This window comes from Vipera berus (genome assembly GCF_964194415.1).
Source record: "Vipera berus genome assembly, chromosome: 5".
NCBI classification, from domain to species: domain Eukaryota; kingdom Metazoa; phylum Chordata; class Lepidosauria; order Squamata; family Viperidae; genus Vipera; species Vipera berus.
In genome coordinates, this window is record NC_138207.1 from 10113606 (window position 1) to 10138254 (window position 24649).

General features: G+C 41.0%; 1 protein-coding gene across 2 annotated transcripts in view; it reads right to left on the reverse strand.

Annotated features, from left to right (window-relative positions):
• Nucleotides 1–236: 236 nt before the first annotated feature.
• Nucleotides 237–24649, reverse strand: part of ATP11B (ATPase phospholipid transporting 11B (putative)) — a 99790-nt gene continuing 75377 nt past the window's right edge. Inside the window, exons 27-30 of one of the 2 annotated variants that reach the window (XM_081329005.1) lie at nucleotides 24043–24146; nucleotides 21919–22084; nucleotides 6355–6488; nucleotides 237–1494 (exon numbers count right to left, since the gene is read on the reverse strand). In XM_081329005.1, the coding sequence (XP_081185131.1) occupies nucleotides 1416–1494; nucleotides 6355–6488; nucleotides 21919–22084; nucleotides 24043–24146 (483 nt within the window). In that variant the 3' untranslated portion in view covers nucleotides 237–1415. Of the gene's footprint in view, nucleotides 1495–4775; nucleotides 6489–21918; nucleotides 22085–24042; nucleotides 24147–24649 lie in introns of those variants that run through there. The other variant, XM_081329004.1, reaches the window with a different exon arrangement.

Sequence of the window (24649 nt, forward strand, 5' to 3'; positions counted from 1 at the left end):
GGGAGGGGGGGAAAATAATCAACAAAATAAAAGGAACTGATATTCCTAAAAGCTATGCAGGTATATGGCCAGTTCAGAGAGTTTAAACAAGTGGGGTTTCTGATAATTGCTTAATTTGGGAATCGGACCCAGCCCAAATCTTGGAATGGGGAAGATGACCCTGTAATTCAGGGGTCTTCAAACTTGGCCCTTTTATGACTTGTGAACTTCAACTACCAGAATTCCTCAGCCAAGCACACTGGCTGAGGAATTCTGGGAGTTGAAGTCCACAAGTCATAAAAGGGCCAAGTTGGAAGACCCCTGCTGTAATTGATCTGGAGGGACCCAGAGACATTCTCAAATTGCAAAATTCGCTGCCGGCAGAAAGAAAAAAAAAGATAATTTATGATGGGTTTTCTGCAGCTGCAGAGGTGGGACTGGAGTAGCAGAAGCAAATGCCCAACTTTTTCATCTCAATCCCCCTCTCCCCAAAATAGCTTATCGGAAAAATGTGGGCAGGGGATGTGGGAGCTACTGCTTTCAATGCTCCCTTTTGTGGCCCACCGACCTGTTTGATAGAGACCAAGAATTCACAGACACAATTTCTTTACCCTAAGGTTATCATCTCGTTTATTGTCCTGAACAGCATGCAGCTTCATTGGATATAAAGTATGTACAACTGCCGCTGTGTATTTTTGCCGCCCCTGCAAAAATCAGGGAGAATTAAGTGCTCTCAACAAGAGTATATAATGTCACTAAATAAACAGATGGGGGGGGGGCAGGGGAGGGAAGAAGAAAAATAATGCCTCAAAAAGTATCCCTTCCCCCAGATTTGAATCAAGAATGTCCAGAAATAAAGCGAATTTATTTAACAGCTTCCTTAAAAGTTTCCCCCCCCTGCAAATGAAAGTAAATATGTGTGTCCCAGGATGATGTTGCAGGATCCAATCTGAGTCGGTCACCGGGACCAAAGGTTTATTCTTCCATGCTTTTGGGCTTGGGACAGACCTCACGCTCCCTCTCCAGAATATGCATTCCCCCCCCCCCCGATGTTCAAAAATCTTTCAGAATTAGCTAAGACCATTTATGAAGGACGATCTTTTCAGCTTGTGGAGAAGAATCCCATTCCCCAGTTTTAATAATTAGCTGTGGATATTTGGGAACCAAAGCAATCGTTTTTCTAAAGGGTTTCTAGATTATTATTATTATTATTGTGACCATGGAAAATTAAAAGCATCCATCAAAACAATGCTAACGTTTCCACCGGAATGTACAATTTTTCAACAGTATTTGTTGCAAATACCAGGCTTAAATCCTTTCCCCCCCGCTCCTAATATATGAACCTGGCCATGACATTTAAAAAGGATGCCATAAGGGGCTGGTAGATTGGTTACAACCAAGTTGTCATGGATTTCCACAAGGCATTGAGAAAAGTCTCAAGTAATGGATTCCATTGTGGATAACGTCAAGAAGCTTCGGTCGCTGGTACAGAAAGGTTCCGTAGAGCTCCATGATCTAAAGTAATAACAAGAAAGAAATGTTGCTGATGGGAAACCTGAGTTTTGCTCCCGTGCCTTTTCAGAAACATATATCCAAAATGACTAAGATATGATCGAAAGCTGGTGGCAAATTAGGCACAAAGATGCAGGAAACTCCTAGAACCGTGATCAGAAAGGGTTAGGGTTGTATGCGTTCTTGGGAAGACCCATCTTATTAGATCAGCGTTACGACTTGCTTTCATACCGTTAACTCTAATACAGAGTTCCATATGCGTGAAGGTCTTATGTAAACACCGGCATGCTCTAAAGCAGAGGTGAGGGACCATGGCCCCTTTATGACTTGTGGACTTCGATTCCCAGAATTCCCCAGCCAGCAAGATCCACAGTCTCCCCCACCTCTGCTCTAAAGCTTTCCCCTCTCATAGAGGTAAAGGTAAAGGTTCCACCGCACATGCGTGCTAGTCGTTTCCGACTCTAGGGGCCAGTGCTCATCTCTGTTCCAAAGCCGAAGAGCCAGTGCTTGTCCGAGGACGTCTCCGTGGTCATGTGGCCGGCATGACTGGAAGCCAAAGGCGCACGGAACACTGTTACCTTCCCACCGGAGTGGTCCCTATTTTTCTACTTGCATTTTTACGTGCTTTCGAACTGCTAGGTTGGCAGAAGCTGGGACGAGTAACAGGCGCTCACTCTGCTATGCAGCACTCGGGATTCGACCCACCAAACTGCCGACCATCTGATCAACAAGCTCAGCGTCCTAACCCACTGAGACAGGGCCAAACCACTGTATTCTAGGAGGTTTATGCATCCAGAATGCTGATTGTGCACATAAGCAGAGCTATGAAGGAACAGGAGGAATCCTGTAACTGGTGTCCAACCCCCAAATGAGAGATCATGTGAACACTTATCCCAGCCACCCAAAATCAGCTGAGCAAAACACTGCAAATGGGTATGTTTAATAACCCAACACTGAATTTGGAGCAATCAATGCGGGGACAGTTGGATGGAAGAGAAAACGAAGGACAGATTTTGATGATTGGGAGAAAACTGTGCACAATGAAAACAAGAAATGGAACTAAGGTTCTATTAGGTGATTTAATAGATGTTCGTTTTGTTAAAGAGAACGTTAAGTCCTGTATTGCTTTCCTTTATACTCCAAGCATTTAAGCAGACAATTAGATGAAATATGAGATCACTCGTCCAAATTATTCAACAGGTTTGATTTCATACTCTGATCCTCATATTTGACAGAATATTAAGTACAAAGACGATTTGGTTGGTAACACAACTTTCCTTAATATGGTAAAGACCACAGAAATCAGTTTAGATTTGTAGACACATTGGGGTACTGTACACCTGCCAATTGGATAGGAGTCCTGGACTCTCCACCTGAGACGTACCTTAATGGGCTTCAGATGAGACCGATCATCTCCACAAAAACAGAAGTGAAGGGCTGTCTAATGCCACACAGATGATTTCCATCTGTTCCATTTATACTAATTATATTACGATGGAACAAATAAAGAAGAGATGCAGAATACATTTTATTTGGGTCACTTCTGTAAAGTATTATGGATCATTCCTTGTAAACCACTGTGGAAATATTTTTAACATATCCAGGTCAGCTACGATTGCAAGGAAAGTGACTAATATGTTTTCAAATCAAAATATAAGGTTAAGACCACTTTGCATCTCTGCCTGCTCATAAGGAATGGTTACACAGTGTGTGAAAATTTTGCACCTTGAAAATATGCATTTCTTAGTATTTTGCTTAGGGAACTAAATACGGTCCAAATAATTCTGGGAAATGACTGTAGTATCCCAGGTTCTCATTACTGTTAAATCCTTGATTTTAACGAGTCAAGTTGTATACAAGTAAGATCAATTGTTGCATTATGAAATACTCCAGTCTAGACCCCAGTGTCAAAGTGCCTGGAAGATAGTACAATTTTAAATCTTGTATTGCGAAATATAAATTAAAGACAATTTAGAAGTTTGTTCTAATTGGCAGAATTTCAATGTACTCTTGGCAATCTGTCTTCCACATATCAGCCTGCAGATTAGATGAGTGAGTACTTCATCTTCTATCAAACATGAGAGTCAAATCATATCCTTGTGTGTGTCAAGATGATAAAACAGAGAAAAACATTTTTAAAAAATCACAAGATGTATTTATTCAAAGTTGATTTTGAAGCTGGCAATACCTACCTTTTGCAAGAACCATAGCTAGGACTTATGACCTTCTCTCTTAGTGACATTTTTATATTAAACTTTCAATGTACAAGATAGCACAGACTTCTGAATATAACGCTTCATTTCCAATGTAGCATCACATTGTCGTATGACTAAAATGGGGCTAATGAGATAGGGGCAAACTTCTCCAAAATAATTTCAGTTTCTGATCCAAGGCTGCATTCAGACATTGATTATTAAACCACTTTTGTGGATTTGTGCAATCTCTCATTCCATCACTGGTCATAGTCTGCACACCATGCTAAACCAGAGAAAAAGACTAGCTAAGGTCACACCAACTAAGCTTAGCATATAATGAAGATGAATCTGCTATGTTTTTGCCTGAATGGGCTCCACGTGTTGCATACATACAACCCAACAGTGACTACAAACATAACTCTCGCTCATGTAAGAAAGATGTGGATAACAATCATTTTAAAGGGTGGACATGAAAGAGCTTGGTATGAAAATTCTGGTGCAATCAAGGTTGCTCTCCTTGACCATAGGGCTGAAGAGGGACTATCCACAGGGGGTGGTTAAAAAGTCAAGATAGCAACCATGATGGTTTGATCAAGGCTCCGTGTCTGAGGTGCAACGTATACACCTCCGGGTCGAAGTAATCCTGAAACATGCAGAGGACTGAGTTCGAAGTATCTCTGCATGGTGAATTATAGAGACACACTGTATACCCTCTTGCCAAGTAACCTTGATACCGACAAGATCTCATTCCATACAAATTCCAATCATAGGTAGTGGCAGGCAGGCATTCTAGAGGTAGAGAATATCCAAGAGGTGCAAAGATACCTTATCAGAAATCATTAGCGGGGAGAGAAAAAGCTAATGTGAGATCAATCAGATACTGCTCCCGTTTTAAAAATGTCTAGGAAGTATTTTATTTTATACATCTTGCCTTCTTTCTTTACAAAGAGAGACAGGTTACTATTTTATTTTTTAATCCGGCTTGTAACAGTTCCCATTTTATGAAGGAAAAATAATCACTTGAGTAAAAAACTTAAAATGGAGCTGCAGAGGGATTAACAGACTTGAGGATATTATTATTATTATTAAAAAAAACAAACAATAAGAGAAGGTAACATTCAGAAGAGCTGAGCACTGAAAATTACAATTTAGAAGTGACCATAGTTAAGTCTTCCAACATTTTTTTTAAAGTAACCAGCTACTAGTAAAAAGCTACTGCATCCTTAGATTAGGACTGCAAACATCCAGCTGACCAATAGATAGCAGCAAACAAACATAGAAAACTATTTCTCTATGCCATCCAATGGTTGTCGGGCCTTTTTTTGTCATAGAGACCTGATAGCTGTACTACTAACTTGTGTGGGCCATTTGCAAGATCTCCAGATGTTCCTACTGATCTTTTGAAAGCAGTATTCTACTTTTCTTGCAATCCAAAGAGGACTGCATGCCCTCTCCTTGTCCAAGTCTGTCTCCTCCAAACTGGGAATCTTAGCCTAATAGCTTGCTTGATCTCAACTCAAACTGCTGTTTAATTGTGACCAAGGCTGACCAAAGTGCTCTCATTTGATGCTTGAGAAAGATGGCTAATATCAAGGAAAGTAGAAAACAATCTTAGCCTGACACTTAGACAAGCACACAGAAACACTGGGCAAAAGCTCCTGACCTTCTCTTTCTACAACATCTTTGCAGAGTTTTCACCTGTTCTTTTTAAGATGCAATGGGTAGAACCTTCTGTAAATTAAGACATGGTTCTCGTTGATCTTCCTGCCGAGGATCTTTTCAAATTTTTTTAAAAAAACAGTCCTGTATAAATTAGCGAACATATAAATAGGTTTAGCATTCATTTCTGAAGGGCGTTGTGCTAGTTTAAAAAAAGGTCTACTTTTAATCATAATTTGGGGTGGCTTTAGATTATTATTTTTTACTCAAATGTGAGCTTTGTTTCGTATTGTTAAAAATAATTGATTTTTTTTCGCACGGCCGACGATAAGAATTAGAGGAAAGCTGCATAATTTTCCTTTTTTTTTTTCCTGAAGTGAAAATTTCTGGGGAGAAGACGCAAACCTTGCAGAGGTAAAAGGAATCTTGGCTGCACGTCTAGACACACGCTGATCAAACACAGGACAAGCCTTCTGATTTCAAAAGGCAAAGCAGCTAAACCATGGGAAAGGAAAAGAGGACAGTGGTCTGATTTTAAGAAAAAGGACATGCAAGGGAAGGGGAGGAACTACACTGAAATGCGCACGTTAAGTAGAAAGGCAAAAACGATGCACACAAGGGAGCTCAAGAGCAAGAAGAAGCCGCCTTGCACACTTTGGGCCGGTGCTCAAAAAGAACAGGGAAAAATGGTCACCTGAGACAGCTTATCACGCCAGAGCCACTAAAGGCACAATAGCAGTTGCAGGATGAGAGAAAAGACAGCATAATAATAATAATAATAATAATAAAAAAAAATTCAACCAGTTTTTCAACAACAACCAGTAACGCAACGATCTCTCATTCCCCCACATTAAGAGCACAACTTGGACCTTCTCTAAGATCCCAAACTGAACCTAGGAAGACGGTTTCCTGTCTTGGACTGGACTAGACATCTATAGTTGTCGGTTCATCGTGTTCCAGTTTATAGGAGAACTGTCTGCAGCAAAGGCATTTCAGAGAAATTCCACACCTGTTGACTCGGCTGGGGCTGCATCGTCCCATTATTCGCTCCAGCATTCTTCTAAAAGATGTGCAGGCTGGGTCCCCATCGGAGAAGCAACACATGGACTCCAAGCAGTTGACACCTGGACCTGTCTTAGTAAGCTGTGGGGGGTGGGGGGGAGAAACAGGGAAACCAAGCAGGAGAGAAGTTAGCAAACCCTCACCGGATCTTTTTTTTTTTTGCTAGTATAGTTACAGATGCTTTAGAAGCAGAGATGCAGTTCTGCTTTAGCTTGCATGCATCTTCTGTGTATTTCAGGTAAGCGCTCGGAAGCTTAATTCTTTAAAAAGTCTTGAGAATTATGACAGTAGTGAGGGTTCATTTGTCTATTTGACAACCGAAGGCCAGAAGATCTGAGAACTAGGTTCCAGTCTACCAATCACTTCTCTCTCTCTCTACCACTAATTAACAACCAGCGCTCGGGAATCTATTTGCGAAGCCTGGCTGACTTCAAGGGAAGTCAACGGACAGAAATTCTGATAGAAAAGAGACTGAAGTTTGATTCTTCACAGCTGCTTGCCAACGATTTCTACTTCCTGCACTGTAAACCAGATTTGCTCGAGAATACGCTCGTACAAGCAATACTGTGACTACCCTTTCTCGGTGCCTGTGGGCTAGGTGGGCCTGGATGGGGAACAGTAGGCTTCAGCTGAACCCTGGCAAGGGTTCTTTGTATAACTTCATGTTATGCACCAATTTTGTCCTTATCTGGATTTTGCAGACCTCTGTATGCTCACTCACACCTTAGTCACGTCTCGGTTGCATCACTGCAATGCACTCTCCGTGGGGCTACCCTTGAAGAGTAGCCCAAAGCTACAGCTGGTGCAGAATTGATGGGACAAGATGATCTTACCCCTGTGCCATCCGTCTTAATTTTTCTTAACTTTTTGCAGAATTTAAATTTTTTAATGTGCATAGTTTTTTTTAAAATTTTAATGGCGTTCTATTTTATTTTTTAGGTTCTGCCCAGAGTTACCCTATTGAGCAATGGGTGGCATATAAAATAAATAATTAAAAGAAAGTATCCAATATCCATTTTCTTATCTATGTTAATATGGCAGCATAAATAATATAGTCTTGGATATTTTATTTTTACGTACAATGGCTGCAATTTGACATACATGGTGTGGAAAAGTTCAGGATACAATTTGTGACCCTAATGCAGAGGTTCCCAACTTTTCTGGTTTGGGGGCCTGGAGGGAAAGAGGGGGAGGTGCCTTTACGTGCGCATGCGAACAGGGCCGCAAGTGCAACGCTCACGGTGAGGTTAGCATGCACGACACTCAGAGCAACTCATGGCGACACTAGCGCGTGTGCAACTCACAGCAATGCTACCTGTGAGAGGGAGGCGAGTGCACCCACACACCTGCACGCAACAGCCAGCCACTCACGTGGCCCGGTGGTCAACAAGCCACAGCCTGGAAGTGAGCTGTGGCCCACAGGTTGGGGACCCCTGCAAAACAGTTACATTTCTTTTTCTTTTAAATAATAAATGCCTATTTTAGGAACACCAGTTCTGAAACATACGCTTTGACTTAACATTTTTGGTAGGGCTACATTAGGGTCAAAGTATATCTCTCTGCTGAGAATGTTTCACAAGATGGTTGCAAGCAAATCAACTATGGCTGCATTGTTATTGGGAAAGGCGTGCGAAGTAGCTGAACAGTTATAAATGTAGCAAGTGGTTTAAATATTCAAAGATTGAATACAGGTATTCCTTGACTTACAACAATCAATTTAGTGACCATCTGAAGTTATAATAGCAGTGTGACCTATGACCAGCTTTCCACTTATGACCGTTGTAGTATCCCTGTGGTCAAGTGATCAAAATTCAGAAGCTTAGCAACTGACTCCTATTTATGATGTTGCCATGTGTCCCAGGGTCATGTGATCCCCTATTGTGACCTTCTTACAAGAAAAATCAATAGGGACACATGATTCACTTAACAACCGAGTTACTAACTTAACCTCAGTGATTCACTTAACAACATGGCAAGAAAGGTCATAAAATGGGTCAAAACTCACACAATAACCATCTTGTTTAGCAGCAGAAATTTTGGGCTTAATTGTGGTACTAAGTTGAGGGCTACCTGTATTGCTATGGGATCAGAAGCAAGAAGACGAGAATGATGGATTTATGTTCCAAATGTTGCAAAATATATTTTTAATCATTTCATTATACTCATTCTATCATACATTGGATGAATGAATAATGAAACCAGCTTTTTTCCACTGGATGCTCCGAGACATCATCATTAAAACATAAACATTTTTTTAACGTCATGACATTCATGGCGATGCTAACATTCACAGCAATGAGGTTTTTTTGTGCACTCAACTCAAGTTGCTGGCCTGCCACTTTGCTGTGGTTGTAAAATGTGGGTTGTGATAAAAGTTTTTGCGAAGTTTTCATACCTTTTGCAATAAGAAAGGGAAAAAGCTGTACATACAATAACGTTTTATGAAAGAGTTCCCTGAGGTCTGAAAATTAGGGTTTTCAAGGATCCCCCTCTGTTAAAAAAATACCGAGAAAGACTGAATGAAAGAGAAGAGCAAATCTGTTCTTATTCACATGGCAAAAATGATTTTTCAACATTTGTTTGCTATTAGATTTAAGATTTAAGAACAAATCTCTATTCTTATTTATTTAATAACCACCACCACCACAATAATAATAATAGTTGGAAGTCAACTAGTCCAACCCACTTCTCAGGCTGGAAACCTTATACCATTTCAGACAAATAGCTGTACAGTCATTTCTTAAAAACTTCCAGTGTCGGAGCATTCACAGCTTCTGGAGGCAGGTTGTTCCACTGGTTAATTGTTCTAACTGTCAGGAAGTTTCTCCTTGAGTTTCCATCCATTGCTTCTCTCTCTTTTTTTTTTATGACCCTTTTAATCCCTTGCTTCAGGGTGGGGTCGGAATGACTGAATGGAGCTGAGCATTTACTGGCCAGATGCCCTTCCTAACATCTATGTGGAGTTTGCAGAAGATATTTTCTCTTTATGCCCTGATAGAGAAACATCTGCCTCTGCCTAGGATTGAACTCTCATCCTCCTGAATGTAAGGCGAGCATTTTCACCTCTAGGCCACCGTGCCGCTACCTATTTTCCTCTCTATTCATGCCTAGTTTTTTCCCCTTCCATTATAAAATGGCCTACGGTATACCATCAAAGCTAGAGGAAAGTGGTGATTAAATATCACAACACCACTTATTAAAAAGAGTTGGAAAAAATTTTCATCTTGCATAAAGTGGCCACAAGAAGCTCTAAAGAGAACAAACCAAAACAAAACAGAAGAATCAATGTCATTAAGGAAAAACTAATGGCAAAAAGTTGCCTCATCATCAGGATGATTTAAAATTAATATGGAAACTGATTATTAGGGGGAAAAAAGGCACTGAGGATTTAAAAGTGTGAAGTTAGTGAGGCACTTAGGACTAAAAACTAGAGGCAGCTATTATTTACATAGCTAAATACCGTTTAAAATTAATTTTAAAATCTATGCCAGAAATATCGTAACGCTGCTCAGAAACACTTGAAAATTTCCCTTTTCTCAAATGAAAATATTTACTTGTTCCATTACAGTTTGAACTTAAAAGGTTTACTAACAATTAATTGCCCATTTTCTGTTGTAAATATTAGCAGAAGTGGCATAATTGGCCAACTGGTCAGAGCTGGAAAATCCAGCTGGACTCACAGATACGGTAGAAGAATCAAAATTAAAAAAAAAAAGACAAGATGATGCTGGCTTTGAAATATTTACTTGCAGTTAACCATGAATGGAATTTGTGGAAAAGACAGATCCTGGTAAATCTGTAATTCTTTAAACTGCTTGACCCAATTAACCCCTTCCCCAGTTTCAAATAGTTATTATCCCTCCCCCCCAAAAAAACCCCAGGATTCTGTTCTTTTACAGGCGTCTTGGCAACAGGAGACCCAAACAAACATGCAATTACAAATTGTTCCATTATGTCCAGTATGTGTCCAAGTCTCTCCCCCCCCATCCCAATTTAACAGCCACGGTGATAGAACAACAGATGAAGTGCTCTAGTCAGTATCACATTATGTGGGGGGGAAAACCCAAGGAAAAACGAGCACACAGGGTCAAACATTCAAGCAAAACAGCCTTATCCTACATTCATGTTAATCTACATGTTCAGCAAAGATAGCATGTCCTCTAATTAGTAAGCATTTCCTTTCCCCCAAATAGCCTATTACAACTAAAACTGTCTGAATCTCTCCCTCTTTCTATTTTTTTGTAGATAATATAAATGCACGTTGTAGCATATGTTATATTTGAAGACCTAATACAATGAAGACCTCATGCCAATGAAGATATAAAGCTGTTGCTTGAAACAGTTTGTAAACTACTATCTATGGAGATTCTCAATCATCCAGGTCACGGTTGTCCAAATGGTACTTTTCCAAAAGGCAACTGGACTTTCTTGGTTTCTTTCTTTGGAAGTGTTTCACTTCTCATCCAAGAAGCTTCTTCAGTTGAACTGGATAAGAAATGAAACGTTTTCAAAGAAAGAAAAAACCACCAAGAAAGGCCAGCTGCCTTTCGGAAAAGCACCGCCGGGACTTGTAAACTGTTTCTGTAGTTTGCTTAACAACTGGGATCAAGGTATTATATAACCAATTTTAAAAAGAACAGTTGGTGAGAAGTCTCCCAACCGCCCAATCAATCTCCAAGCTTTTTGCCCGATATGTGGAAAACTGGATGACCAGAAGTCACAAACTTTTTACATCTGTCACAGTCAAAATTTTAAAAAGGACACCGGTATGATGGATCACTCTGTTACTCTGACTCAGTTCAAAACGTTCAGCTCAATAGATACAAAAGAAAACTTTACACAGCCTTTACTGATTTCACCTTTCACTCTGATTCAGTATAGGCCCTGATTATGGAAGGAATGTAGAGAAGATATTGAAAGAAATCTACTAAGTCTAATATTAATAATAGCCATTCCAATACAAAGTTCAAATCAGAGTAGGCCCCGAGGGTCTCTATCAGACATATCAATGGAGGGAAGGGTTACACAGGATTTTCTACCTGTTAATCAGAGGGGAACTTGACGCGTTACCCTGTAACCCAGCATTTCTTAACCTTAGCAACTTGAAGATGTGTGGCCTTCAATTCCAGGAATTCTCCAGCCAGCATAATGGCTGGGAAACTCTGGAAGTTGAAGCCCACAAATGTTCAAATTGTCAAGGTTGGGATACTCTGCAGTAACCAAGAACATAAAATTGGCATTTTCTCTAGGGTGTATCTTGACTGCAGTACAACAAACAAGACAGCTGCAGACCTTTAAAATAGTCACAACTGTTTTCGAATGAACATATAGATTCAAGTGGAACTGGATTTGGGGCAGTGATAGCAAAGGACAAAATTTACAAAGATAAAAAGGAAACCTAGGAATGTTTATTAGGAAGCCTACAGAGCCTATGAAAATACTCCCTTCACCATTCTAATCTTCTGACAGGTTGGGAAAGATTGACAATTGGGAAATATCTCCAAACATCCCCAGCAAATATATTTTATACTCTTGTTATTCAAAAATATTTGACTTTATTAAGACCACAGTTCCAGAATTATTAACAGAAGACACCCTTTAAATCTAAGGGCTACTACCTATGAATGAAACAATCTATGATTAATCTTAGGTTTTTTCATTAACTTCACAGCAGACTAACTGCATCTTGCATAGCCCTTAAAAGTAAGAGAAAATGGACAATTTACTAGGGAATGTCAAAACGAATTGGGTATGAATTTGAACTAGAAGACCTCCGAGGTCCCTTCCAGCTCTATGATTTATGATTATGTGATATGTAAATTCATTACTACCTTGGGAAATGCCATAATTTATTAATTAAGGAAAATCTATTTAATCAAATAAATTTAGACTATTCCTTAGCAAAAGCATTAAGTAGCTGCTACCGCTGTTCCCTTCCTCAGATATTGCCACCAATGGAGTCCTTCCCAAGGATCTGAGTTAAGCCGATGTTGTTTGATGGTATTAAAAGTATCATCGTAAGGTATAAGCTGCTCCAAGTAAAATTGCTTTTTTGCAATTGATCATGGGGATTTTGTTACTGCCAATGGTATGCAAGTGCTGCTTCAGATGCTTTGGGATTGCACCCAAGGAGCTTATCACTATTGGTATACTATCTTTGCTTTCCTTTTGCCATAGTTGTTTTATTTCCATTTGTAGGTCTTTGTATTTTGTGATTTTCTTCAGTTCTTTCTCTTCTTATTCTACTGTCTCCAGGCACTGCCACATCCACTACCCAGACTTTTTTTTGTCTCTTATCAACAACTGTTAGATCTGGGATGTTATATGGCAGGTGCTCATATCTCTTTGAATTCTAAAGTCCCAGAACACTTTACTTCATTTTTCATTGTTTTCTCTATTTTGTGGTCCCACTAATACTTCCTGACAGAGCAATTAATGTGCAACGACTTGCCTCCAGAAGTTGTGGGTGCTCCAACATCGGAGGTTGTTAAGAAGAGATTGGACAACCATTTGTCTGAAATGGCATAGGGTCTCCTGCTTGAGCAGAGGGTTTGTATTAGGAGACCTCCAAGGTCCCTTCCAACTCTGTTATTCATTCATTCATTCATTCATTCAATCAATCAGAATAGAGCTGGAAGGCACTGTGGAGGTCTTCTAGTCCAACCCCTTACTCAAGCAGGAGACCCTATACCATTTCAGATATGTGGCTGTCCAGTCTTTTCTTAAAAACCTCCAGTGATGAAGCACCTACAAATTCTGAAGTCCAGCTGTTCCACTGGTTAACTGTTCTGTTAGGAAGTTTCTCCTTAATTCCAGGTTGCTTCTCTCCTTGAGTAGTTTCCATCGTTTCTTGTCTTGACTTCTGGTGCTTTGGAAAATACGTCGACACCCACCCCCCCTTCTTTGTGGCAGCCCCTCAAATAATGGAATACTGCTATCATGTCATCCCTAGTCCTTCTTTTCTCTAGACTGGCCATACTCAATTCCCGCAACCGTTCTTCATATGTTTTTGTCTCCAGGCCTTAATCATCTTAGTTGCTCTTGTCTGCACTTTTTCCAAAGTCTCAACATCTTTCTTGTAATGTGTGGTGACCAAAACTGGATGTAGTATTCCAGGTGTGGCCTTACTAAAGCTTTGTAAAGCAGTACTAATACTTCAGGTGATTTTGATTCTATGCCTCTGTTTATACAACCAAGGATTGTTGGCCTGGCCTGATGGGTGATCGGTTTGGGTTTTATCGCTTTTTATGTATTTTAACTTATTGTTATAGTTTTTGGGCATCTTGTTTAATCTCTTGTTTAACCGCCCTGAGTCCTTCGGGAGAAGGGCGGTATACAAATAAAATAATAATAATAATAATAATAATAATAATAATAATAATAATAATAATAATAATAATAATAATAATAATTATTATTATTATTTGGTTTTTTAGACGTTGCCACGCACTTCTGGCTCATGTCTAAGTGACTGTCCTTGCAGGCAATTGATATTTCTTGCAGATGTTCTAATGTACCATTGTTGCTACTTTGTCATACCATTATTGGCAACCCACTGACATCTTTCTTGACAATCACTCTCTTCTTGAAGATAGCAACAGTAGAAGGGCGGGAGATATTAATCTATTAATCACGAATAACAGAGTAAATATTATATTAATATTATGCATTTGCATACTTGCATCACTTTTCTCCTCCTTTCTGAAATGTATGAATGAATGCATCTCTCTGTCTTCAGAGGTGCTTCCTTCTTTTCTTTTGGAAGGGATCCCTCCTATACATATTGTCACTGCCGTGAGCCTTAATTATGTGCTTTGGGTCCTGTGTTTTGATTCCGTATTATTATTGACTTTCCCACTAGATTAATATATTTAAACATTAGCAACCATGGAGATTTTTTTTTTTTAGTGCTTTGAATTAGTTCAGGAGCAAAGAGGCAGTTTAAGTATCTTGGCGTGTCAAAATGCTGTCCAAAAGCATATGCTTAACCTCTACTATTTAATATATTTGGCTCTCTCATTTTGTGTTTCCAATAACAAAGCCACTACCAGCATTTATTAGTTCACAGTGGCCTTCAACATAATAGTCAGGAAAGAGGATTGACCGTCGGACAGACTTTGTGAATCCCACTGCACACCTCTTAAGCAAGGCTTTCCTCTTGCCATCACTAGATTGGCCAAATTTGGAGGGACACATTCATGCTGGATGTCTTAATGCTCCTTATTCACCGAGTCTTCTTTTGAAGAAGCACAGAATGACCATTGGGCTTGTTATTTCTAGAGCAGTTACCACGGTTAAACCATCATTTGGTGCTGATGGAAGGAAAGAGGGGAGTGACACAAGTTAAGACACACATGCAGAATGACTGGATAAAAACTTGGCTGGTGAAGCAGAACTAGACCATGCTCAATGTCAGTCTTACATCTTAAAAGACACACGACCTTTTGTGTCATCTCTCCCTAACTTGGGCACCCGCAAAACAGAGACACTTCAACTGCCTGATTTTCCAGGTAGTCACAGTCACAGGTGGAAATTCTGGGAGCTGAAGTCCATACACCTGGACGTTTCCCTGATCGGGAGAACATTTGGTTCCCAATGTTAACAATAAATCTGGTAACTAAGAACAAGGTCTTGCGTATGGTCTCCATATTGGTGCAAATTACTCCTATATTTAGCAATAACAATAGCGCTTAGACTTACAGTATATACCACTTCACAGTGTTTTACAGCCCTCTCTAAGCGATTTATAGTGTCAGCATATTCCCCCCCCAAACAATCTGGGTCCTCATTTTACCGACCTTGGAAGGATAGAAGGCTGAGTCAACCTTGAGCTGGTCAGGCTGGCAGTCAGCAGAATCAGCCTGCAATACTGCATTCACTGTCCCACCATGGCTCTATCTTAATTGCCCAGAGATGGGATGCTTAGTCTCTAGCATCCCATTTCTGGGCAAATTTAATCCTGACCCAATGAACCAGCTATAGGTTTATAACGGCTAAAGTCCTCACTCAGCCCGTTCCCTTTCCATCAACTGTCCTGTTAAGCAGACATACCGATAATACACTTAGATGCGAAACATAAATATAGAGCTACGTAAACAGTAAGAGGAAAAAGAAACCAGTTAGCAAAAGGCACAATGATCTGCAAAGAAGAGACTCTTGCTGCAGCTGTTTCTATTCGACAGTGCATGCCGCATGCACTGTTAACATCATGGATGGTTGAGTTAGGCAGAAGCGCTCAGACCATGCTTGATTATTATTATTATCATTATTATTTTAAAAAGTGTTATCTTTATCACAGAACATGGAGTAGACTGGGATTCTGCACCCGATCATCATGCTTGCAATTTTCCCCTTGCCCCTCCACCCCAAGAAGTAACAAGTGAAGAAATGAAACACATGCTATAGTTGGCCTGCGAACATACATAGCAAAGCTAAGGGGAAGGCAGAAAGGTACCAACTGGTGCTGCTGTGACTGCCCTCTTAGTTCACACTAGAGTCCAACATGCCATTTCCCCTTCTCTTAGTGCTGATTAGCTGACCTTCATCATGCATAAAATTGGATGGAGAACTGCCCCTCCTACTCTACCTAATTTTGCTCAGCTGACTCGTTGCCCTGGACAACGGCTGTAGTGCGATGCATTCCTCACTTAAAGCAACTCTGCTGGAGTACATCTACAAGTGGATAAAGAAGGGATGGAACACACAGATCAGTGAGAAGCAGTCACATTGTTCAATAAGGCAGACACAGGACAAAGTTCTCAAAAAGATACAACTTTCATTTGCAAAGCACATATGTGCAGAGACACTGGTTTCGGAACGATTAAGGGTGGGGGACAACATGATCAAGGCAGAGAAGAATTTTGGTTGGCAGTTTAATGCAGGAAGTATTTATACCCATCTGCATCGTTTAAGGGGAATTTGTGCTAAGTTCACTTCCTGGTTACAATTCCTTTGACTTTAGCTGTTGGTGTTGAAAACCAGTGTTCCTTACACATAGGAGACTTAATATAAGCAAGCCATTTTCTAAAACCATCTATGTCATTCAGTCTTAGCTGCCGAATTTTAAAGCTGCCGTTTGCATTTATAGACGGGGGTTGGGATGGACAGATAACCACATCCTATTTTTTAAAAAGGGGGAAAAAGGGGGTTTTATTACAGAGATGTTTTCCTTAGAGGTATTTTTTCTTTCTTTCTACGAAGTACATAATGGCATAGAAGATGAGAGCAAGAAACAAAAAAGTAAAGTCAAATCAAAACTGCATTTCCACTTCCAATTGGATTGAGAAACAGCCATTTTGGCATATGCAAATATCACACGGTAAAAACAGGTCTTCAGGAACTTCCCCACAATGAAGTACAAATTTAAAATAGATACTAGATGCAAATAAATTTGGTTTTCAAGGTCTTCTTAAATGCTTGTGTGATCAGAGTTCAAAACAAAGACTGTATTTACAGTGCAAAATAATTTAAAAGGTTGTTTTTGAAAACACAGGTTTTTATTGTCAATAGAATTGGACTTCCATTTAACTGGGATCTCTTAGCAAAATAAATAAATCAAATCTTGTTATTTCTTGAAACGCTTAAAAAACCCTCGATCTTTACGTGACCACATGATTCTAACCTGGCTTTTTCCAATCTTTTTCCCTCCAGATGAAGTAGTAGTATAATCAGATGATCACAGATTTGCTGTTTGAATGTAATTTAATTAGGCAGAGAACTGCTTCTCTTGCTCTAAAGTTAAAAATTAGTCATTTACATATAGCTAATTTTTAAAAGGAATACAGCTACTTCTGAATGGCACATTTCATCCTCACTCAGACTTTCAGCATCAATTTCGACAAGAAATGACATGGGTTTCTCAATCAAGTAATAGCCTTTAAAAAGCCAGACTCCTAGTCCACCATGAAGGTCAAGTTAATTACATAAAAATAATCTGAAGATTGATATAACAGGTTTATTCAATAGGAACTTTGTATTGTTACCTTTAATGATGTGAACATTAGCACAGAAACCTTTCAGGAAATCTTGAGAATAGCAGTTATTAGCTGGGTACATGCAAGATGCTTAAGTTGGTTAATAATTAAATCAGTTCACCCAATAGATTGAGCTACTCCACCATCACACTCTGCCCCTTTAGAATGCTGTGCAAGTAGTCCTCGATTTACAACAGTTCATTTAGTGATCATTTGGAGTTACAACAGCACTGGGGAAAAAAGTAACTCATGACTGATTTCACGTTTATGACCATGCTAGTATCCCCATAGTCAACTATGGCAACAATGGCAACTATTTATGACAGCTGCAGTATCCTGGGGTCATGTGATCACTTTTTGCGACCTTCTGACAAGCAAAGCCAATGGGGGAAGCCAGATTCACTTAACAACTGCAGCAATTCACTTAACAACTGTGGCAAGAAAGGCGTAAAGGGGGCCCCAAAACTCACTTAACTGTCTCACTCAGCAACAGAAATTTTGGGTTCAATTGTGGTTGTAACTTGAGGATTACCTGTGTAAATGCAGCTGAAGGTTTTCACACTAACCTGGTTAAGAGTGTTATTCTGCTTCATCAGCAGATTCTCACATATTGTATACGTACTGAAATCATTTTGCAAGAAGTGTTTAAGGTAGTATGTCAAAAAGAAAGATTTTGACCTTGCTTTTTCTCAAGATGCCAGTCAGATCAGTTATATGGACCTAGATTTTTCTTGGATCATTTTCTCTACTATAAATGGGCAATCTAGATTTTTTTTCCTACCTGGCTTTCCTTTATCATCAAAATTGCCCTTTTCCCGCTTATCATCTTTGGACAACCTTAGTAGAAAGGGGAGTTCTTATGACTTAAAAATAAACCTCCAATAAAAGTAAGTGTAAAGTAGAAGTTGTTTGTTGAGCAGAACCATAAAATATAATATATGGAAAATACTTTTGCTTAAAGAGGCAGAAAAGCTACAGTAACAAATATTCATTTCATTTTCTTAAAAATGGAGCTATATTCAGGAGCTGCATACAATTATATAGGTAGACATAACATGGGGATTTTCCTCAGATTTGATCAAATGTAACTAGAAACAGGGATTGATTTCAGTACGGCCAACATCTGTCAAATAAGACACGAATGGAGAACACGGAACATTCCAGATTTTGCTGAAGTACAACTTGCAACAGCCCTGATTTCGACTGGCCAATGGAGGAGGACGTTCTAGTTCAGCAACATTTAGGAAACTACAACATCTTCAGTCACGTAAGAAGACAGCAGCTTTCAGATACAGATTAATCAATTTATTCCATTACTGCACATATATCTGATTAACTTTCCAACATGATCCAGTCCTGCCAGGTGGACAAGTTAATGAGCTGCACATCACAGAGTGAATGAAGAAAATAAAATGCTTACAAGCATACAGAAACACCTTCCTGAAAGAAACAGGAAAAAGAGTCTTGCTTTATCTCTAAGTGCAAGTGCCCTCTTCAGATCCATGCTTTCAAGAGAGGGCATTATGGGTCCCACGCTCTAAAGCAGTACTCTTTATGTTATCCCATACCCGTGATATTCAATCTGGCACCCTCTGGATGTATTCAGACTGTACTCCCACCCCACTCATCTATTAATTTCAATTTTGTTGGGGGAGGCTGTTCTATTTTACAGAAATTCCTGATTTTTTTTAAAAAAGGTATTAATTGCACGGGGTTGATTGGGAAGGAGATTTAAACAGAGATTAGGATTGCCGTGTTATTTAAATAGCTACATTTAAAACATAGGAACAGGAGATAATGAGCAAGTAATCTAACCTAGGCCTTTTATTTGTGTCCATTTGTCTCTTCATAACTATTTGCTTAATATAAGTCACTGTGGTTTTGGTCAAGATAAACACAAAGCACACACCACATCAATTATCTGTGGGAGTAATAGTGGGTACTGCAACAGCCTAATCTTGCTAGGAAGTCTCAAGCCCAGCTAACAGCATCCTGCACAGATCCAAGGACATTCCACACTACCACACAGGCTCTCCTAATAAGTGGATTTCAAAGGAAAAACCAACTGTCATTTAAAAAAATAAGAGGCAGCACTTCACTTTCACACGTTAACTACAGTATGTGAAAAAAGGAAGAATGATCAAGCACAGGGATCTCCAAACTTGGCAATTTTAAGACCTGTGGACTTCAACTCCTAGAATTCCTCAGCCAGTCTTAAATTTGTCAGGCTTGGAGATCCCTGATCTAGCATATTCATTCTGCTGAATGAACTTGATGATTACTGCATGTCCAACTAGGTGATAGTTAATATTACCATAATTTTAGCTTGTAAGGAAGCATACGATTCTAATAATGGTCATTTTTCATAAAGCAGCATAAAGTGATGCAGAATGCTTTGCTTTCATGAAATGTACAGGATGCATTGCAAAGATTATACTCTGAGGCTATTGTGAACCACAGAGAAAGCTGACTTGTCTCACTCCAGAAATGCCAGATTCTACTGCATTTGAAATGATTCTGTAATGGAAACCAAATGGCCATCGGCGCTCTCGTAACACCTCCCAGAAAATGCGCTACAGTAATAGCTCAACAAGACTGTGGAAAAGTGTTTTTCTCCAAACAAGAGATGACCAATAAGTGATCATACGATAAACTCAAACATGGGAAAGCAGAACTATAGAGCAGATTTTTAAGTTACTCCGCTCCCCAAAGTTTAAAAAAGAACCTACGATTAGCAGGATCTGAACTCTTTCAATATACCGTATTTTCCGGCGTATAAGACGACTTTGTAACCCATGAAAATCACCTCAAAAGTTGGGGGGTCGTCTTATACGCCCAGTCGTCTTATATGCCGGAAAATCAGTGGGTGGCGTCTGGCGGGAGCCGGCAGGGCAGTCCTGCGCACGCGCGCACTCCCCGGCTGCTCCTTAGCAGCTGGGGAGTGCGTGTGTGTGCAGGACTGCCCTGCCGGCTCCTGCCCGACGCTCTTCCCTCTTGAGGCAGCATCGCTCCCCGGCTCCTAAGGAGTCCTCGGGGATGCTGCCTCAAGAGGGAAGAGCGTCGGACGGGAGCCGGCAGGGAAGTCCTGCACATGCGCGCGCACGCAGGACTTCCCTGCCGGCTCCCGTCCGACGCTCTTCCCTCTTGAGGCAGCAGCTGCCTCAGAGGGAAGAGCGTCAGACGGGAGCCGGCAGGGAAATCCTGCTCCTGTCCGATGCTGCGCTTCCGCCGGGCGGTGCTGGCCGAGACGAGCCAGCAGGCAGCCGCCGTGAGCGCGGCGCTGAGGGGCAGCGGCAGGATGGCCCAGTGCCTGCAGGACGGCCAGCAGCCCCACGCGCAGCAGCAGCCGCCAGCTCAGCAACAGGTCCGAGCGCAGGAGCCGCACCGCCAGGCTGCCCAGGAAAAGCAGCCACACCGAGAGGCTGCACGCCCAGTCCAGCTCCATGAGGGGCAGGGCGGGAAGCCGGCCAGGAAGAGGGACCGGGAGCCCGGGCCGAGCGCGCCTCGGCTGACGGTGAGGGAAGCGGCACATGAAAAAGAGGCTGTGGGCGGAGCTGCCCCGCCCTGCGCCGAATGGGAGAAGTTCAAGGCCTGGGGGGGGGAAGCAGGAGGGGCGCCGGCCATGGCGGGGTGGCGGCTGCCCTCCGGCGCTGCCTGCCGCCCGGGAAACGCTGCGCCTCGGGGGCCAGCAGAAGCGCGGGAACAGCGGGAGGGCCGGCGGGGCCAGTCGGGCCTTCGCCTCCTCTGCGACAGGGAGGGCAGGGCATGTAAGTATTTTCCGGCGTATAAGACAAAAAACCTTGAAAAACTTCTTAAAAGTAGGGGGTCGTCTTATACGCCGGGTCGTCTTATACGCCGGAAAATACGGTACATTTATTAATCAGTCCCATTCCTTACAGTAGCTTTACTTGCTGGGTTTCCAAACATTTACCAGCCCCTTTGGTATCTGTCCTCCAGATGTGTGGACTTTTCTGGAATTCCACAGCCGGCTGGGAATTTGGGGAATTATAGTTCATCCATCTCTGGGAGTCTAGGTGGGGAAGGCTATTCTAGGTTATGCTGCTGTAAATATTAAATATTCTCCATGCAAGAAATCTATGTATCTTGGGAAAAAATAGCTACCCCAAATCCCAATTACATGTATTATTAAATCATTACGATAGACGTTAAGTTAATATTTACTCATCACTAATAAATAAGCAATTGAGTGGCAAGATTGGAACTAGTTCACGACTGAATCATTGGATATTTACTATCTCACCATGTCTTAGTTAATTTTTTTTTAGAAATCTTACTTCCTTAGCTTTATTAATACTTTCATTACATTGCAATATGACCAAGAGGAAAACAAAAAAATTACATTTTAAAAGCTGGAAAATAGATTTTTTTAAAAAATTACTCACCGTAGAATTATAGTAAACTAAGAACTGAAGGCAAAATAGCAACAAAGATCCATAGAAATGCTCAAAAAATTGAATCTTCCCAACACATCAAATGTTAATCAACCCCACCCCACCCCTCTCATAAGCATAAGTTACCTGGACTTTTTCTGTACTTGTGGGCTGTAAGTGTCTGTAAAACACTTTTTTCACGACATCAAGAAATAAGCAAGTGACAACTATGATGATTATGGCAAACCAAGCAGAGCCGCTGGACAGCAACTGAACAAATACAAAGTACATGTCTTGGGTGTGCAAAAATGGCCTGGAAGGACAAAGGACACAAGAAAAAGGAAATTAACAAGCAGCAAAGGAAAACATTTAGATCAGCAGTCCAGAACCTTTGTGGCTTGGCTGGGGGGGGGGAAGCGGGCCACGTGAGTGGTGGGCCAGTGTGTGCACATATGCATGCCGGCCAGCAACTTGCGAGTGGACTGCGTGTGTGCCTCAGCCCGCCTTTCGTGCAGCCTGGTTCTGAATAGGCCGTAACCTGGTAGTGGGCCACGGCCTGGGGACCCTTGATTTAGATGACACTCTTAAGAACAGTAAGAAATATTAAATATTGAAAAGTGATGAAATTATAGTACAGGTAGTCCTCAGCTTACAACCATTCATTTAGTGACTGTTTGAAGTTACAACGGCACTTTACAAAGTGACCTATGACTGTTTTTCACACTTACGACCAATGCAGCATTCCCCCATGGTCATGTGATCAAAATTCAGACGCTTGGCAACTGGTTCATATTTATGACGGTCGCCGTGTCCCAGGGTCACGTGATCACCTTTTGTGACCTTCTAGCAAGCAAAGTCAATGGGGTAGCCAGATTCACTTTGCTACTATGTTACTGACTTAACAACAACAATGGTTCACTTAACCACTGGTCGTAAAAGGGGACAAAACTCACTTGACTGTCTCGCTTAGCAATGGAAATTCTGGCTCAACTGTGGTCATTAATCTAGGGCTACTTGTATCTCCCAGGGATTGACTTCCAAAGATATAAAATCCATAATAGAGAAAGCCCTGTTCCTACTACTAGTATCCACCAGCCTCATGGCTTTGGGGCTAGAGAATGTCACTTCTAACATTGATCTTAAGGTCTGGGCAGGTTCACAACTGCACATATTCAACTTTGACTGGTCATGTGAATCTGTGCAGACAGACCTCCTTAGAACACTGAAGGGAGATAAATGAGGAAACCTAGGGATATGGATAGTGATAATAATAAAAACCAGCACTCAGCTTCTCTAATGAAGGCTGTGGCATATGACATTTTGAACTTAGGAGATGTAAGTTGGCATTCCTAAGTAATCAATCAGTGAATGTAGCTCCAAACATTTGAAGTTTAAAAGGCTGGCTGTGGTTTAGAAATGGATGAAGCAAAACTTACGGGCTGAGAATCTAAAGTAAAAAAGGAGGAGGAGTACATTCCAAATACATTATTATTTTTAATACTGTCCCCTAGTGAATCGGTCATTGTATTTTGCATTTTGAAAGCTACGTCAACATGCACAGTTAAGCCCTAAAATTCTGGAGGTATCAGCTTTTTATCCATTTCTCTAAAAAATTAACGTGGCAGACGTTTCAGCTTTCATATATTTGAAAAATGGGACATTGAAATAATCAATTATTTATTTGTTCCTTAAGATTTATTTCCTGCCTTTCCTCCAAAAAGAGAAAACATGTAACTCAAGGTGGAATTCTGGGGTGCTTGGTATGTTTTGACTTGGTTGTTTGCTTGTAGACATTTCGTTACCCAACTAGGTAACATTATCAGTGCTAGTGAATGTGGTTTGTTCCCTCTTTATAAACAGCTTGCCCGTGTAAAAGCTAGCACTGTTTGGTGTGATCATCCATCTCTGATACTATGTCAAATTCTATTTCGAAGTAGAATTAAAACTGCATCTTCGAGTTTGGGCAACAAAGAAGGGCCACCATAGAACAACAAAGCCCTGCTAAATGAACAACACATGGGTAACATGACAGCATTTCTATTTTTTACTATTCTTTTCATCTTGTGTGCCAGATTGTTCGTCTAGCTAGCTGCTCAGAGAAATGCAGCAATACAGGTTTTGTGCGCACACGTCTGCACTGTGTGTCCACACACAAACATGTGTATCACTAGTCACAGCCTGCTTACAGGTCCAAACATGGTTTTGTTAATGGCAAGAATTTAAGGCAGCAATATTTTGCTACTCTTCTGTTTGGGTACACTAACTACTTACCAGATTATTCCACCATAGAATAAGGAAAAGATGAAGTAAAACACAATGGACCCCCAAGTAACAAAATGATTTATCCAAGTCCAAAAGTGAGTCTCTATTGCCATCTATGCACAAAAAAGAAAGAAAGAAAATCGTATCTCTTAATAAGAAGTAATTACAAAGTTAAAGCCTGTGAAACACATTGCATGTTTTATTATTGTTTTTTGTTGTTGTTGTTGTTTGTACTTTTAAGTCAGTGCTGACTGAGGGCAACTGTCGGGACAAGTCTCGCAGTTTCCTAGGCGAGATTTCAGCAGTGGTTTGCCACTGATTGCTGCCTAGGGCTGAGAAAGAAGGACTGGCTTGGTGCCTAAGGTGAGACTAGAACAGTGGTGGCGAACCTATGGCACACGTGTCAGAGGCGGCACTCAGAGCCCTCTCTGTGGGCATGCATGCCGTGTCCCGGAGATGGCGAGGGACTGGCCCCCGCCATCCTGGCCCCGCCCACCCAGTCTGCCATGACCACCGTGGCCACACCCACCCGGCACCCGGTGATAAATAACTGGGTTTTGAGTTGCAGTTTGGGCACTGGTTCTCTGAAAGGTTCACCATCACTGGATTAGAACTC